This window comes from Dasypus novemcinctus, chromosome 13 (genome assembly GCF_030445035.2).
Source record: "Dasypus novemcinctus isolate mDasNov1 chromosome 13, mDasNov1.1.hap2, whole genome shotgun sequence".
Taxonomy (NCBI): Eukaryota; Metazoa; Chordata; class Mammalia; order Cingulata; family Dasypodidae; genus Dasypus; species Dasypus novemcinctus.
The window spans coordinates 61,411,652-61,430,361 of NC_080685.1; the positions used below are offsets into that span (position 1 = coordinate 61,411,652).

At 40.5% G+C, this 18,710-nt stretch overlaps 1 protein-coding gene across 1 annotated transcript in view; it reads right to left on the bottom strand.

Annotated features, from left to right (window-relative positions):
• The window catches only part of STX6 (syntaxin 6), a 73,879-nt gene that overhangs the window by 18,323 nt on the left and 36,846 nt on the right, over positions 1-18,710 (bottom strand). Inside the window, exons 3-5 of the mRNA XM_004461853.5 lie at positions 16,624-16,718; positions 4,147-4,209; positions 118-243 (exon numbers count right to left, since the gene is read on the bottom strand). Coding sequence (XP_004461910.1) covers positions 118-243; positions 4,147-4,209; positions 16,624-16,718 — 284 coding nt within the window. The remainder of the gene's footprint in view (positions 1-117; positions 244-4,146; positions 4,210-16,623; positions 16,719-18,710) is intronic.

Below are 18,710 nucleotides of genomic sequence, written 5' to 3' on the forward strand. Positions count from 1 at the left end.
ACATTACATACTTAGAAACCAACCATAGGAAGCCCTCTGGTCCAACCTGCTTGTCACACCCCATGGCTGGCAGAGAAACTAAGGGAGGTATTCAGCCTCAGTGGACTCTGTGGGTACCTGCTGCTGTGCCTGCTGCTCCTCAATGAAATGGGAATTGGCTAACTGTAGCTCTCGGTCGAGGTGCCCATATTTATCCGTTGTTCCAGTGCTCCAGTTCTGGCCACCACTTTCTCCTAGCAATGCCTGTGTGAAGAGGGGCAACCAGAATCAGAAGAAACGAACAGTTACTATATCTTAACAACTGATGAATCACAGAGCGATAGGAAGAGTCCTGGTATTTCTCACAATCTATTTTTCCCCTGACCCAGGCTTTTATGTAGTGGTATAGACTACTGTCTGTTGGTACAATTTAAGGAATGTCAGGAAGGGCCCTCTCTGTCTCCAAGCTCTCCCAAGAGACTTCAAATAAATGTCTATTTTAAGTTAACAAAAACCCATTTGTATACTGCTTTACAATTTAAAAGCACTAGGTCTCTTACAGATGAACTGTTTTTTTAAAATTCAAACTTTACTTTCAGATTCAAAGAAAAGAAATAACAAAAAAGGGCAGCTCAACAAATTATGGAAGCTTTACTCCTAAAAAGTTCTATCCAGGCACTTTCATCCCATCTAATTCCAACTACTGACTCAATTGTTCCTCTAGTGTTCAGAATACAAAGATTAGCCAAGTGACATAAGATGAATTCTTAAGACCTGGTACCCTTGCAAGCTCACCAGAGACCCACAGGTTCTAGTCAAACTGATTCAGAGATATGGAGTCCTTTTTATTTAAAAATGACCTGGCAAGTTTTATTTTGTGCATGATGTGGCAAGGGGAGAGGGAGGTGTCCCTAGAATGACAATGTAGGTCTTAGCCTCTCACACACGGATCAAGTGCAACATCTATGTCTACTGAATTTAATCCATGAATAAAGCCTAACACCATAAGTGTAACAAAGGCTACAGGCTTCTCAGATGGGAACTTGGGGTTGCTTCACTAAGCAAATGTGACCACAGGTAAGTGTCCTGACCTTCAAACCCAGCTGAGTACTGGCCCTACATCAGAGTTCTCTACCAGGGAGGCTGCAGGTTAGGTTTCCCAAGTATGAATTCAAGGAGGATTGTAGCCAGAAAGTGGTACATTTGTGAATGTCTTCCTTATAACAGAGAGACCAGCCAGGATGTCGAAAGGTCAATCTAGGCAGTTGATTCCTACTGGGACCCCCACAAGCCTTTCTGACTAGTCAGAGTCAACAGCTCATGCCAGACCTGCACAAAGAACCAGAAGATGCTAGAGACTAACAACAGAACCTTTGCCTTGTAGCACTGCCAGCTCTTTGGTACTCTTTATCTCTGGGTACTTTTTATCTCTGGAACTGCTAAAAGCCTGACAGATTACTTGATTCTCTGACAAGTCCATCAACAACCCCACCCCCACCCCCACCCCACCCCTTAATATCAATATTAATTGACCTCCATGCCTGACTTTCAGGGGTGATTCAGACAAATGGTCAGAGTTCAGGAATTAGGATTGCAGAAGCCCAGAATGCAAAGCACTACATTCCAAGTGGTTATTAGAAGAAGGGCCAGAACCAGCGAGAGCCTTCTGCAGGCCAAGGCTTCAGTTCAGTCAAAAGGATGGATAGGAAAGCAGATGTGCCTCAACCAGTTAGGTGCCTGCCTACCACATGGGAGGTCCCAGGTTTGGGTCCCAGTGCCTCCTAAAGAAGACAAGCAGATGCCGCACTCACTGCAACGTGCTAGATACCACACCCACTGCAATGAGCTAGACACTACAATGAGCTAGATGCTGCATCCCGCTGCAACAAGCTAGACAACACAACAAGTTAGATGCTGCAACAAGCAGACACCTAAATGAGCAGATGCCACAAGCCAGCAGACACTGCAACCTGTGGGGAGCAGATGTGGCTCAGGCAGGTGGGCACTCGCCTCCCATGTGGGAGGTCCAGGGTTCGGTTGCTGGCGCGTCCTGGAGAAGGTGAGCAAATGAGTAGACAGACGAGTGAACCATCTGGGAGGAGGGAGACACAATTTATTAAAAAAAAAAAAAAGCATGGACAGTGATTATTTCTGGTATAGAGCAGAACCTAGGTTTTTTTATGCATGGCTCTGCCCCTACTTGGTCTTAGGGCTATCAAGATTTAAAAGATCCTGCTCATTTCAATTCAAAGGCTCTAAGGACCTCTAAGGAAAGTATGAGGGCCCAGGAACAATGTTTTTCAGAGTAAGAAAAAGGATAGAGTGCATCATTAGACTGTGAGCAGAGAAACTGATGTTCTACCAGGGCCTTGGGTGCTCCTGGGGTCATAGCCAGGGCTATCTTTTTCCAGGTTATCCATGGCCTTACTTAGGTGGGACATCTTACCCTGTTAGGAGTCATCTATGCCTTATTGTGAATTTGCGTCATAATCTGACCCTGAAGAGTATGTTTTATGGGGAGGTCCTGGCTGAGCAGAGTGGAACAGCATCTGGTACTTGGTCCCAAGCAGGAGAAAGGCAGTGAAGCACACTGTGCCCACCCGAATGTTTGGAGAATCCTGGTCTTTGAAAATGTGTGACTTACATCATCTCACTCATGGTCTAAAACAAAATTCCAAGCCATACTTGGAAAGCCAATGTATAAATATCTGTTTTATTTATATTAGTCCAACTATACTAAACTAGAGAATAAAAAATTTCAAACGTAGAGTAATTGAGGGTATGTCTTATCTACCTACCTCACTGTCACAACTACTTCAGGCACTGTCACTCAACTTCCTCTAAGCTGAAGTGAAAACGAAAAGGGAACTCCAAAACTAGCCAGCTTCTGGCCATTCACTGATTTCTTTCAAGAGTTAGAGCCTGATGGAATAGATTAGGCTAGTGGCTTTTCCTAGCTGTACTGTTCAAAAAAAAAGCAAGGGAGGTAGACAGGAAGAAAAAAGAACAACGACTTGAATAATGAAATGCAGGGAAGGGAAACAGAGAAAATAAGTTAGGTTATTTTTGTAGAGGCCTCCCTTCTTATATGTTTATTGAGTTCTGTATTAGGCAGTACAGTAGTGGCTAGATATTTAATAACAATGAACAGGAACTGAGGTGGTGCAATTGACACAGAACCTCTCTCCCCATCAGAGGTCTCTGGGATCAAATCCCAGTGAATTCTAGAGGAGAGAAAATTAGAAGAGAATGCAACACAGACAGCAAAAACAGCAGGGTAGAAGAAGGGGAAAGGGGGAAAATAAATAAATAAATAAATCTTTAAAAAAAAAAAAAGGGAAGTGGATGTGGCTCAAGTGATAGAACTTCCGCCTACCATATGGGAGGACCTGGGTTCGATCCCTGGGGCCTCCTGGTGAAAAAGAAGAAGATAAAGTGTGTCTGCACAGTGAGCCAGTGCCCACACGAGTGCCCGCATGGTGAGCAAGTGCCCTCATGGTGAGCCAGTCCCCTGCACAAGTGAGTTACACAGCAAGGTGATGACGCATCAAAAGAGAGACAAGGGCAGAGTCAAGGTGAAGCGTAGCAGAAACCAGGAACTGAGGTGGTGCAATTGACAGGGAACCTCTCTCCCTATCAGAGGTCCCCAGGATCAAATCCCAGTAAATCCTAGAGGACAGAAAATGAGAAGACAACACAGATAGCAAAAACAGCAGGGTGGGAGGAGGGGAAGGGGGGAAAGTCTTTTAAAAATATAATAATAATAATGAAAAGACTATGGCATAATTCTTCCCTCACCCTTAAGGATACTAGGGTCCAGCAGAAAAATAAGGTAATTATAGCCGTTAGCAGAGTCAGGCTCATGGAATGTGCTCAGCAGGTGCCCAGTAAAGCACTGTATGATAAATGTTATCTAAGGATAAGCAGAGGATGCTATGGGAGCCCAGGAGTCCAGAGAACAGAACCAGGAGGTATAAGGGAGGGAAGGAGAGGGGAAAGTTGACAGTGTACAGGGGCTGATCACTTTCACAAAACCTCCCAGTATCATTCCAAGGTTTGCACACATAGGTCTCCTGCATGATACATGGATGTTCAGCATTTTAAAATTCCAAATATCTAACTATGCACTTCCTTTGATTCATACTGTGTATTCTGGTGCTTTCTTACCTGTCTATTTTTTCTTTCAGCTAACGCCTGCACAGATGAAGTTGACATCTGATCCTTCATGTCCTAGTGAGGTAGAAGACCAGATAACAAAACAAAAATATCCTTAGGTTAAACAAAAACGTGGTTAACAATGTGAATATGAGCAAAATACACACAATTTATAATTACTTTTTTAAACAAAAAAGTATTTTTTTGCTTTAATTTTCAGTCTCAAAATTGAAGGAAAAATAAAGAAAAAGACTGTCTGTTAAGAAGAGGTAACTTGGATATTCAATTTAAATAGGAGGAAAGAGTGAGGGAACTAACATTTACTGGGTACCTACCATAGGCCAGAAACATTATCACTTGATTTTCACAACAACCCTATGAGATTGCTATCTCCATTTTTTTTTTCTTTTTCTTTTTAAAGATACATAGATCAGAAAAAGTGTTACATTAAAAAATGTAAGAGGTTCCCATATACTCCACACCCCACACTCCCCACTCCTTCCATATCAACAACCTCTTTCATCATTGTGGCACATTCATTGCATTTGGTGAATATATTTTGAAGCACTGCTGCACCACACAGATTATAGTTTACATTGTAGTTTACACTCTCCCCCAGTACCTTCAGTGGGTTATGGGAGGATATATCATGTCCAGCATCTGTCCCTGCAATATCATTTAGGACAACTCCAAGTCCTGCAAATGCTCCCAAATTACATCTCTAATTGAATGTGGCAATATATTAGGCATCATTTTTGAAGAAGCTTAGGACCCCAGAGGGGTTCGATTATGGCAGGGGAGGAACACTGTGTAGGGTGCTATCTCCATTTTATAGCTGAAGAGACTGAGATCCAGAAAGGTTAAAATATTTTCTCAAGGTCACATAGCCAGTAAATGGCAATCCTGAGGTACAAACACCAAAGCCTGAACTCAAGGGCTACTATCTTCAGTAAAAACAAAAAACACCAAACAAACAAACAAACAAAAAATATATATATATACACTTTAGCAAAGATGTATTTACCATTAGACACCAGAGAATGCTTTCCATTGTGTACAATGGATCACTTTATATCTGAGTTGGACTCATGTGAGGTACAGACTATTTTGAACATCAGAGTAGTTTCCACAGTGTGGTATCAAAAATAATTTTATACTAGAGTGGGCTTACTGGCATTCTAAATAGATTTATTGTGATTCTGGCAACGGAAGAAATTATATCATTGATGTGGAGATAGTGGCCACTAGATTTGTTGAAGGCAGGGAGAGAAAAAAAGGGGTGTTGTCAGGACTTGGAGTTGTCCTGAATGATACTGCAGGGACAGATGTAGGACATTATATATCCTGCCACACCTACTGAATGGACTGGGACAGAGTGTGAACTACAATGTAAACGATAATTCATGCTGTATAACAGTGCTCCAAAATGTGTTCATCAATTGCAATGAATGTACCACACTAATGAAAGAAATTGTTCATGTGGGAAGAGTGGGGGGTAGGGGAGTGGGGCATATGGGAATCCCCTGTATTTTTTTAATGTAACTTTTTTTGTGTGATCTATATATATTTGAAAAATAAATAAAAAATATATTAAAAATAAATAAATTGTATGGGAACAGGTATAGCTCAAGTGGTTGAGGGCCTGCTTCCCATGTACAAGGTCCTGGGTTCAATGCCTGGCACCTCCTAAAAATTAATTAATTAATTAAACAATAATTTTTTATGAGAAGAGATGGACTTAATTTGAAGCAAAATGCTTTATTAAACACGAATCATTTTGATTTCTGCTGGTTTATCATATTTAACCACAACCCAATAAATATACTATAAAATGTTTTTAACTGAGTTCACGATGAATGCAATAACATTTTTTCTTGTTTGTCAAAAAGGCTGTCAAGGGAAGTGGACGTGGTCCAATGGATAGGGCGTCCGCCTACCACATGGGAGGTCCGTGGTTTAAACCCCGGGCTTCCTTGACCCGTGTGGAGATGGCCCATGCACAGTGTTGATGCGTGCAAGGAGTGCTGTGTCACACAGGGGTGTCCCCTGCGTAGGGGAGCCCCACGCGCAAGGAGTGCGCCCCGTAAGGAGAGCCACCCAGCATGAAAGAAAGTGCAGCCTGCCCAGGAATGGTGCTGCACACACGGAGAGCTGACACAACAAGATGATGCAACAAAAAGAAACACAGATTGCTGGTGCCAGTGATAAGGATAGAAGCGGTCACAGAAGACGGTCACAGAAGAACACAGCGAATGGACAGAGAGCAGACAACTGGGAGGAGGAGGGGAGAGAAAAAAAAGGCTGTCAAAATACTCCATAATTTTCTGTTAGCAAGTAGATTATTACAGATGCAAATGTTAAAGTATTAGACTTAAAAAATTTCTTCCAAGATCACTGACAAGTGAGTGGTGGATCACAGACAGCACCAAAGCTTACATGAATCCTACTGTGGTGAGTAATCTGAATAATAACCACTGTGCTTCAACTTACCCAAAGCACACATTCATTCACTCAGCAAATACTGACCCATGCTTGCTGAGCACCATTTAGCAGTGACATAGCTATATATATAGTGATATACAGACTGGTCCTGCCTTCAGGGAGCTTACATCATGGTAGGAAAGAGACAAACCATAATCAAGCAAACACAAAAATGAGGTAATTACAGATAATAAGCGTTATAAAGGAAGGAAACAAATAGGGTTCAAATAGTGCAGATGATGGATGCACTTTAGAAGGATGGGGGTAAAACTTGAATTGAGACCTCCAGGATGAGAATGAGGCAACCACACAGAAAGAACTAAAGGCAGAGAACTCCAAACAAAGGGAACAGCGAGTACAAAAGTCTGGTGACAGGAAAAAGCTCAATGCTTTTTAAAGATTTATTTATTTATTTAATTCCCCTCCACTCCCCCGGTTGTCTGTTCTGTGTCTATTTGTTGCGTCTTGTTTCTTTGTCCGCTTCTGTTGTCGTCTGCTGCACGGGAAGTGTGGACAGCGCCATTCCTGGGCAGGCTGCACTTTCTTTTGCGCTGGGCGGCTCTCCTTATGGGGCGCACTCCTTGCGCGTGGGGCTCCCTTACGCGGGGGACACGCCTGCGTGGCAGGGCACTCCTTGCGCGCATCAGCACTGCACATGGGCCAGCTCCACACGGGTCAAGGAGGCCCGGGGTTTGAACCGCGGACCTCCCATGTGGTAAACGGTCGCCCTAACCACTGGGCCAAGTCCGTTTCCCTCAATGCTTTTTAGAAGGAAGGTCAGTGTGGCTGAAGGAGCATAAAGTATGTGTTTTTTTTTTTTTTGAGGGGGTGTGTGGGAGGAGGGGAAATACAGTTGGACAGTCAGGCAGAAGTAAAACTTGGATTTTATTCTAAAGTTGGGTTGGGAAACAACTTCTGGAAATGACTGGTGAGTAAATATTCAATTTCTGCCACATAGTCTTCATTTTGTTTTTGTTTCACAACCTCTTAAAAAATGTAAAAACCATTCTTAGCTCTCAATCAGTACAGAAATAGCGAGTGGGGCATAGTGTGTCAATCCCTATCCTAAGGCAACGGGGAGCCTTTAATCAGAACTAAACAGCACCATGGAGTGTTCTGATTCATGTTTTAAAAGATCGCTCTAGCTATTCTGTAGAAAAACGCTAGCAATCAACCAAAGGAGAAGTAAAGAGATCTACTCTATCATAACCTGTTAGCAAGTAACAGTGCTGCCCCCAGGTGAGGAAGGGTAAATGCTAAAGGAGCAAACAACCATTCAGTAAGAGGGTACGTGAGCCCTGGGAAATGACACTGGGCAGGTGGGACATCTGGGGGGGGCGGGGAGAGGTGCTTCACCTACGGTTCACTAGGATCCAGAAATTCTAGGAAACTCTACCTATCTAATCTACTCAGAAACCTCAAGAAACACAAAGAAAATACCTCCCACTAGAAACTGTGAGAAAAATATCTTAGTATTCGCCATGAAAATAAAGATATTTACATATTTCAAAACAAGGAATGACCTCAAGGACCATTTGGAAACTCAGTGATAGAAGTCACATTTCTTAATGTTTGATATCTACCTGAATCAGTCACCTGAGGTATAGTTAAGAAATGCAGGGAAGCAGTTGTAGCTCAATCAATTGGGCTCCCACCTACCATACAGGAGACATGAACCCAGGGCCTCCTTGTGAAGGTAAGATCACCCGCACGCTACAGAGAGCTGACAACGCACGCCCGGGGAGAGCTGACGGCCTGCACCCAAGGAGAGCTGGCGCAGCAAGATGACACAACAATGGGAGACAAGGAGACACAAGAATGCACAACAAATGCACACAGAGAGCAGGCAGCAAGCAAGCTGTGGGGGTGCATGTATGTGTATAAATAAACAATCTTGAAAAAAAAAAAAAGAAATGCATGTCCTAGATCCTACCCAGACCTACTAAGTAAGAAGCTTTATGGTGGGGTCCAGAACTCTGCATTCTAGCAAGCCCCCAGGTGATTTTTTATGAACAGTGAAATTTGAGCAGTTCTGGTCTACATGAACATGGTCTAGTAATCTCAAAGTGAGATCATTATACTAATATTCCCTCAACTGCAAGATTCCTTTTTAAATTAAAATACATTCTGATGTTTGATAGTAAAATCTCATTTATCTACTACATATTAATAATATCTATGCAGAACAAACATCCAAAGGGTTCATAGTGGGATAATATATGCTTTTTAAAACTCACCCAATGCATTTTACAATAGTCTTTTTTTTTTTTTAAGATTTATTTATTTCTCTCCTCTTCCCTACCCCCCCCCCCCCAGTTGTCTGTTCTCTGTGTCCATTTGCTGTGTTCTTCTGTGACCGCTTCTATCCTTATCAGTGGCACTGGGAATCTGTGTTTCTTTTTGTTGCATCATCTTGCTGTGTCAGCTCTCCAGGTGTGCAGTGCCATTCTTAGGTAGCTCTTGGGCAGCTCTCCTTATGGAGCACACTCCTTGTGTGTGGGGCTCCCCTACACGGGGGACACCCCTGCGTGGCACGGCACTCCCTGTGCGCATTCAGCACTGTGCATGCGCCAGCTCCACATGGGTCAAGGAGGCCCGGGGTTTGAACTGCGGACCTCCCATGTGGTAGGCAGATGCCCTATCCATTGGGCCAAGTCCGCTTCCCACAATAGTCTTTTTTTTTTTTTTTTTTCAACAAAACCTTACTTGAATAATCAAATTATCAACATATATAGGAAAATGAGTCTTGGCTTTGAACTTTATATGTCGAATGTGTTTTTGCTGTTAGAAGTGAAGATAAGAGTGTGGGGGTAGGTAAGGACCATTTAAGGGAGCACAAAGAGGCTTCTGGGGTGCTGGTTTTTAATACTTCTGGGGGCTGCTTACATGGTATGTTCTGTTTATTAATTCATCAAACTGTATACTTAGGATATGTGCACTTTTCCATAATGATATACTTTAAAATTCTGCTAATTTAAAGAGTAGATCAAAGGTAAACTGGACCAACCCTTTCTAAATAAATTTGGCATTTTGTACTAAGAGTCTCAAATATTCACTTTGCTGACCCAGTAATTCCACTAACAGAAATTTATTTTTAAGAAATAATATAAAATGTACAATAAAATGGATAGGCAAAGATGTATACTGCAGTGTTATTTATATGAAAGTAGAAATAAGCAACACATCCATAAAGGAATAGTAAATTATAGTAAATCCATACAACGTAGTTTTCATACTAAACATTACACTTATGAAGAACTCAGTGAATAATTCACAGAATAAACACAATCAAACAGGAAAAGATGCACTAACCCACTAATGAAGACATGCAAACTAAGAGACATTTTTCCCAACTAGATGGAAAAGATTGGTAATACTTAAGTGTTAGTAAAGGTGTTAAGAAATAAAAGAATCTGTTATTAGAAATGTAATTGAGAAAGTCTTTTTGTAGAACACTTTGATACCATAACTATTAACCAATTTTAAGATGTATATTTCCATTGAACGTTTTTCTACTTGAATAAATATATAGGTTATGCTGCTCACAAAGATAGTCACTGAAGTATGCTTTGAAAATGTAAAAAATTAGCAACAACCTAAATATCTACCAGTAGGCAATGATTAAATAACTTATAATAGAGTCATGCTAGAGAAGTTAAGGGGATGGTCTTTTGTGGCAAAGACCTGGATTCCAGACTTAGTTATGTTTTTTAATTAGCTGTGCAAAGTTAGGCAAATTACTTAATCTGTATGTTTGAGATAATATTACTTTGGAGGGTCAATGTGGGGATTAACAGAGATAATACATGAAGAACAGCAATTTAACAGGGCCCAACACATACTAAATATTAAATAAATGCTAACTCTTATCATCATGTAAAATATGCACCTATTAAGAAGGATAATCTAGATCTGCTCCATCCAATATAGTAACCACAAGGTCAAATATAGCTAATGAGCACTTCAAATGGGGCCAGTGCACCTGAGGAACTGAATTTTCTATTTTATTTAATTTTAATTAATTGAAAATTTAAACCCACTATTAGGAAACTTTTAAGTGTGTCTGGAACAACCAGGATATGCAAATCTACTTCGACAACTGTAAATTTTAAAAAAAAATTAAATACAGATCAAGATTTTCCAATGAAAAGGTAACGTCTGAATTGAGACTTGCTTAAGTGTAAAATACACACTAGATTTGGAAGTCTTAGTACAAAAAGAGTTAAAATAAATTACAAAACTACATCAATATTTTTAATATTACTTGTTGAAATGATAATCTTTTGCATATACTGGATTAAATAAAATATACTGATAGGAAAAAAATTACAGAATATCATGTCATATATCTTTTTAAGAGTGTGTATATTTCAGTGCCCAAAAAAGGCCGAGAAAATATATGCCAAACTGTTGACAGTGATTATTTCTAGGGAGTAGAATATTAAATGGAGGGGCATTTTCACCTTTCTACATCAAAATTATTTGCAATTTAAAATTAGCAAGGATTTAGTCTTTTTTATTTTTATTTTTTTAAAGATTTATTTCTTTTTTTAAATTTCTCCCCCTTTCCCAGTTGTCTGCTCTCTGTGTCCATTCGCTGTGTGTTCTTCTGTGTCCACTTATATTCTTTGTCAGCGGTACTGGGAATCTGTGTGTCTCTTTTTGTTGCATCATCTTGCTGCATGAGGTCTCCGTGTGTGCAGCACCACCCTGGGCAGGCTGCACTTTTTTTGCACTGGGCAGGTCTCTTTAGGAGGTGTATTCCTTGCACGTGAGGCTCACCTACGTGGGGGACACCCCTGCATGGCACGGCACTCCTTGCACACATCAGCACTGCGCATGGGCCAGCTCACCACACAGGTCACGAGGCCCTGGGTTTGAACCCTGGACCTCCCATGTGGTAGGCAGATGCTCTATCCATTGAGCCAAATCTGCTTCCCCTTTTTCATTTTAAAAATAACATGAAAATGTTTATGATTACCTATGATTAGAACTATGTAAAAATACAAACCCCTAGGAAAAGGGGTAGAGAGTATTCTGTGTCCATACACTCTTTTGCGTTTAGGTCTTTCCCCATCCTAACTTTCCCTCTTGCAAAATTTTTCTAGTTTTCTTTACTGAGCATGCATTACTTTAGTGAAATACATAAGTGCAAGTTCCTGTTTTTAAAGTTTTCTACTTAATAAAAAATAGCTGGGAATTATGTGTCTGCACATGTGTATGTGCATGTATCTGTCTGTCTGTGTGTCCCCTGATGGTCAGTGAATTCTTCAGTAGCTGTGTGAGATGCACATGATGTATGTGGCCCTGGCTGGTGATAAAGAGCTACAACTTTCATTCCTATGATGGCATTTAAAAGTCTCCAGATAGCATACAACAGAACACCTTCATATTAGGCTGTGGGATTTTAAACTATGTTACTAAACAGTTTTAAACATTTTGTAACAACCTGTCATTTAAAAAAACATAATTATTTCTCTTTTTTCTAACACATGAAGTTTAGAACCAGCAGTCAGGAAGCAGTTAGTCCCAATAAAATATGCTTCATCTGCCAAAAGAACAACAAATGTCCTGGATATTTAGCTCCTGTTTCCATTTCACACTGTCTTCTAAACTAAATGAATGAAACACCTTAAATCCTAATGCTACCCACTCCCAGGTCTCATATCTCAATGTCATCTGTGCCCTCAAAGGTGGCCTTACTAAAGCCATTTGTATCTAGACTTACACTTGAATGTATATAATTTTTTGGGTGGAACATTTCGGGGTGGGGAGGGTAAAGTTCTGATCACCTTTGTAAGTTAAAACAAAATCAGGCAATCTTAGGATTCTTTCACAGATAAGGAAAACAGATTTAGAGAGGATGAATGACTTGCCACAATTAAAATTTATTAAGGTAACAGGAGGTTCTAGAACTTAGTCTCCAGACCCTCACTCACTGTTCTTTTGCCACACAACGAAATCTTTTATTATTAAAGTAAACCAGGGGAAGCGGACTTGGCCCAGTGGTTAGGGTGTCCGTCTACCACATGGGAGGTCCGCAGTTCAAACCCTGGGCCTCCTTGACCCATGTGGAGCTGGCGCATGCGCAGTGCTGATGAGCGCAAGGAGTGCCCTGCCATGCAGGGGTGTCCCCCGCGTAGGGGAGCCCCACGTGCAAAGAGTGCGCCCTGTAAGGAGAGCCGCCCAGCGCGAAAGAAAGTGCAGCCTGCCCAAGAATGGCGCCACACACATGGAGAGCTGACACAACAAGATGATGCAACAAAAAGAAACACAGATTCCCAGTGCTGCTGATAAGGATAGAAGCGGTCACAGAAGAACACACAGAGAATGGACACAGAGAGCAGACAACTGGAGGGGAGGGGGAAGAAGGGGAGAGATAAATGAAAAACAAATCTTTTTAAATAAATAAAGTAAACCAAAAGCAGTTCTGGAATATATTTCTACAACACGAAAGTTTCACATGTGTAATACCCACAATGTAAAAAAAAACTGCCTCAAAAATATCAATGCTGGTTATATAAACAATTGTATTTTGCTTTCTTAAGTAAAACTGCCAGCAAACCCTCAGTAAAAAGTACAAATTTAAATGATGTTTGGAACAAACATACTCTTTCAACAAGAGATGCTTCCTAAAGGCATAAACCAAAGGACAATAATCAAGAAGAAACACATTTTTTGTTATAATTTTACAAAATTTTTGTTTTTTTGTGGAGTATCAGTGAATATTCTGCCTAAGAAGAAGAAAGCACAATTGGCACACACTATTTAAAAATAAAGTAGATCAAAATGTATTCTCTTTGGAACAACATTAAATGAAAATCTATGATAACAGTAACAGAGGAATTTACTAAACCTGTGAGGTACAAATTCCTATTCTGAGGTTGGCCATGTCTCCTTTCCCAGATTTTCTACTCTCTGATCTCTCTCTCTCCATTTCATGCACTCAGAACCCAGAGATCCCTGAACACAATACTGTTCAGATGAATACGGTAACACACACAAGTGGTTTTTTTGTTTTGTTTTAAGGGAGGGTTTATTGTTAAATCAAGTCAGCATACCAATCCTACTCCTTCTCTTCTACAGAACTGTCAGTCAGAATTTATTGAAATCAGTCAACAAAAACTCAGGGGAAGTGGCTCAATCAGTTGGGCTCCTGTCTACCATATGGAAGGCCCTGGGTTCGCATCCCAGGGCCTCCTTGTAAAGGCAGGCTCGCCTGCATGCTGCGGAGAGTCACCCAGCCTGCAAGCACCGTGGAGCGCCAACTCAGCAAAGCGACACAACAACAAAAAAGGGAGACAAGCAAAAACGCAGAAGAGCACAGCAAACAGACACAGAAAGCAGACAGCAAGCAAGCTGCATGGGGGGGAGGGAAGGAGGGGAAATAAAATAAAAATACAGACACAAAAAAACACACAGCGAATGGACACAGAGAGCAGACAGCACCCAAAAAAGCTGCAAGGGGCAGGGTAGGGGGGATAAAAAAAAATTACTTAAAAAAACTCAGGTTCTTTTAGCCAACCACTGACAAGTAGTTCCAAAAAGGAGTCATAGGGAAGCGGATTTGGCTCAACAGATAGAGCATCTGCCTACGAAATGGGAGGTCCAGGGTTCAAACCCCGGGCCTCCTGACCCATGTGGAGCTGGCCCACTTGCAGTGCTGACGCGCACAAGGAGTGCCGAGCCACGCAGGGTGTCCTCCACGTACAGGAGCCCCACGCTCAAGGAGCGCCGCCCATAAGGAAAGCTGCCCTATGTGAAAAAAGCTCAGCCTGCCTAGATATGGCGCCACATACACAGAGAGCTAACGCAAGATGACGCAACAAAAAGAGACACGGATTCCCGGTGCCGCTGACAAGAATCCAAGCGGACACAGAAGAACACACAGCGAATGGACAGAGAGAGCAGACAATGGAGTAGGGGGAGAGAAATAAATAAATAATAAATCTTTTTTAAAAATCATAAATTAAAACAAGAACAAATTAACTGGGCTTAAAAAATAGCAACCTTATATTAAAAAACAAACCTAAAATAGTCATAGTGTTTATACAGTCGAATGTGGTTTAGATCTCAACTCTAGAAGGACTATAACATACTGAAGTACCAATCTGATTTAGAATACTTATTTCCAAGAAAGTATTTTAAAAAGCTTTTCAGATACAAGAAAACAAACCTTAAGATGCTACTTCCAGTTATACCAACTAACCTAACTTTTAATATACAGACCTCTGAAAGTCAATTGTAAATTTTACAATTTAATAAGTACTACCTTACAGAAAGAACAAATATGATTAAGGTACTACAAGGTTCCGTTTAAATACTAACATCTACAGTCCTTCAGAAAATCTATTACCAAAAAAAAGGCATATTTTTAGAATAAATATTTGGAGTTATTTACCTTATTAAAAAATATGTCACCTTACAACAGGGTTTCCTTATCAGAATGACATTTGAACTGGACAGAAATTATGAGTATCTAACCTAAATGCTCACCATATAAATGAGGTTATCTCTAACAGATAGGTTATAGAAAGGTTACTGCCAATTAAAATGAAGATGTATTTATAAACCATTTAGGTATATGTATATAGAAGGCATCTATTGAATAAAACAACAAAAATATTCTAAGTTCAATGATAATGACTACCATTTGAAATAATTTCAAAAGGAAATCACAATATAAAGTCTTTAGCAAACATATTCCAAGGTTTCTGCCCAAAATGACTCTTAAAAAGCCATATGTTAGCATTGGTATAATCCCAAGTCTTTTTATTCAAGGAAGCTGCTCTCTAGTACATATGCTAAAGACAGCTGGTTCTCTTACATCTAGTTATGCTAATCAAATGGCTTAGCCATATAATTTCAAAATATAAAACATATCTTAATGACACAAAATTTTACTTAAATGGTATTTTCTCTTAAATTCTTAAGAAAAGGTATTATCTAAATAATTTGAGACTAAAGATTTGTTCACTTGGTTCAGTTTTTTCACACTGATAGGTATTTGCTTTCTCTGGATCCCTCCCGAAAGGCTGTCAAGCAGTTGTATATGGAAATGTCAGTAACTTGGGTTGCAGGAGTTCCAGAAGTAATTCAGATGGTGGAAGAACCCACCATTCAAACCAACTAAAAGTCACTCTTCAATAGTTCAAAGTGATTACCACTCAGTCAAGAAACCAAATGGCTTCTACAATGGTAATTCTTCCTTTCGTTCGGACAGAATATACTAATAAATAGGGAGGAAAAGGTAACTGGTTTGGTAAAACCAGAAGTATAGACAAGTAATATTAAAACAGGCTTCCCAAAGCTAGCATTTTACTGCCTTGTCTTGGCTGTAAGAAATAAGCTAGATAATATTAAAAGCCATTTCTGTTTTTCTATCAGAGAAAAAAATATATGGGAAATTGTCATTTAACTCATAACAAAAAGTAGTTTCAGAGCTGACCTATTAGTTTATAGTTAAGGGAAAGAGTTTTAAGAAACCTGGCTGGGAAGCAGACTTGGCTCAATGGATAGAGCATCTGCCTACGACATGGGAGGTCCATGGTTCAAACCCAGGACCGCCTTGACCTGTGTGGAGCGGGCCCACGTGCAATGCTGATGTGTGCCAAGGAGTGCGATGCCAGGCAGGGGTGTCCCCTGTGTAGGGAAGCCCCACACACAAGGAGTGCACCCCGGAAGGAGAGCTACCCAGTGTGAAAGCAAGTCCAGCCTGCCCAGAAGTGGTACCACGCACAGGGAGAGCTGATGCAGCAAGATGACACAACAAAAGAAAGACACAGATTCCCAGGCTGCTGACAAGAATAGAAGCGGACATAGGAGAACACACAATGTGAATGGACACAGAGAGCACACAACTGGGGGGGGGGGGGGAGAGAAATAAATAAAAAATAAATCTTAAAAAAAAAAGGAATCTATCCATGTTAAATATCACATATTCCTTACTACATAACTTAAAAAAAAAAGAAACCTGGCTATTTCTCACACAAAGATCATATTCCTTACCCTGACAACTTGCCGAGTACTTGTAATGAAGGCTTTTCTTATGCGCAACTCAGTAGCATCAAGGTTGAATTTCCTAGGATTTGCTTCAACTATGCGTGGGTCAAAAAGTCAAGGTAAAGCAATTTCATCATCAAAGTCTCAAACAATATACCATTAAACCACACAATCTCTCACATGCAAGCTATAAAATCTGGTCCAAACTTTCTGAAAATATAGTCAACTTCATACTAAGCATTCTCAAACTTTTTCTGCCCACACACTATGTGTGAACCCCCATACCATAAGGCAGAGATGACCTGCCAGTTCAAGAAATGCAGTCCTGCTGACTGGGTTCACTATAAATCAATGGCTCTCTGGCCATGGAAGAGCTGGATTCTTCCTGATGCTTGCTAACGCTTTATATTTCTCTTTTTTTGATTCCAGGTCACTTTTCCAATAACAGCCTTTACCAATCATTTATACTTGCCATATGTAGCAGTTTGGCATTGTTCATGAATTCCAAAAATAGTTATGGGCTTATGTTTGTAAACTGGTCTGTCAGAGATATCACTTTTAATTGATTAAATTATGATTAGGACTTGGATTGGGCCATGTCAGTAGAGTGTTGAGTCCCTACCCCTTGGTGGGGCTTTTCTTATGCGCAACTCAGCCCCACCCTTAGTTGGTGGGGACTCACAGATAAAAGACAAGGCAAGGAACAGAGTTGGCAGTTTTGAGCTGGAGCCCAGGAAATAAACACAGAGAGGAGCACAGCAGCTGAGATTGGAAACAATTGAGCCCCAGGGAGAGAGAGAGCCGGTCACCTGATAGTTTACAGCTGGCTGTATGGAGAGAGGCAAAGGCTAGAGAGTCTCATAGTCTACAGCTGACCTTGTAGAGAAAACAAAGGAGCTGAGCCTGGAGAGAAATGAGCCCCCAGAAAAGAGGAACCCAGGAAGCCTGAACTCTGACAGATGTCAGCAGCCATCGTGCTCCAACACGTGGCAGCAGACTTTGGTGAGGGAAGGAACTTACGCTTTATGGCCTGGTAACAGTAAGCCTCTACCCCAAATAAATACCCTTTATAAAAACCAATTTCTCACATTTTGCATCAGCACCCCTTTGGCTGACTAATACACGATACTAAACCATTTCCCCTCATCCTAAGAAGGTAACCCAGAATCTTCCTTTTAAAAGGATAAGCCTTCTTCAGGGAAGCCTTCCCTGGCCCCTCCACCTCCCGCTGGCCTATTCCTACAGCCTGCATGTTAGACACTCACATAGTGATCTGTAATTTTCTCTCATAGTCTGTAAATATATATTTGTGGGATTATTTGATTAATGCCTGTTTCTCCCTACTAGGCCATAAGCTCCATGAGGACTGGTACACTGTTTTGCTTATCACTCCAAGTAACTAACAAAATTCCTGGCATATAGTACTACTGATAAATACGTATTGAATGAATGATGAATATTGATTAATCTAAGAAGAAATATCTTAAATTTCTCCAGCTCTTCCTATATTTTTTCTTCCTTTCTGACTCAAGGGAAGAAGTATTTCTCTGTAACTTTGTTTTTGATCCCCCCTGCACTCATATTTTGTTCCACTAATCCTAGGGTACACACTTACCTGCTAATGATTTAAAGTTCTTTGGGATCATTATGATGAATAGAAATTATGTCTACATATCAATTGCGCATGAACCTATGATGACTGTGAGTGATGCTGACAAAAACTGGTTTTCCTGATATTGATATCACATAGAGATTAAAAACAAAACAAAATAAAAAAAATAAAAAGGTAACTCAGAACATGCATGCAACTGGCACAATTTTTATCCAAAGTTTTGATTTAAAAAATTTCCAGTTGACAAAAGCCATAAAATTGTTTTTACGGTTCTCTGGTTGGTCATTCAGATCACTGAACTTATTTAACATCAGGAACAAGAATTTGCATTTATAGAGTTTCTTTCACTAAATGTAGTTTCATGGTGTAAGATGCTCTCCAAGGGATACTGGCATCATAGCATCACTTCTTAAACAGGAAAAAGACAGTCTACAAAAGGATTTTCTTTTGCTCTCTAATTACCAATGTATAACATTGGTCT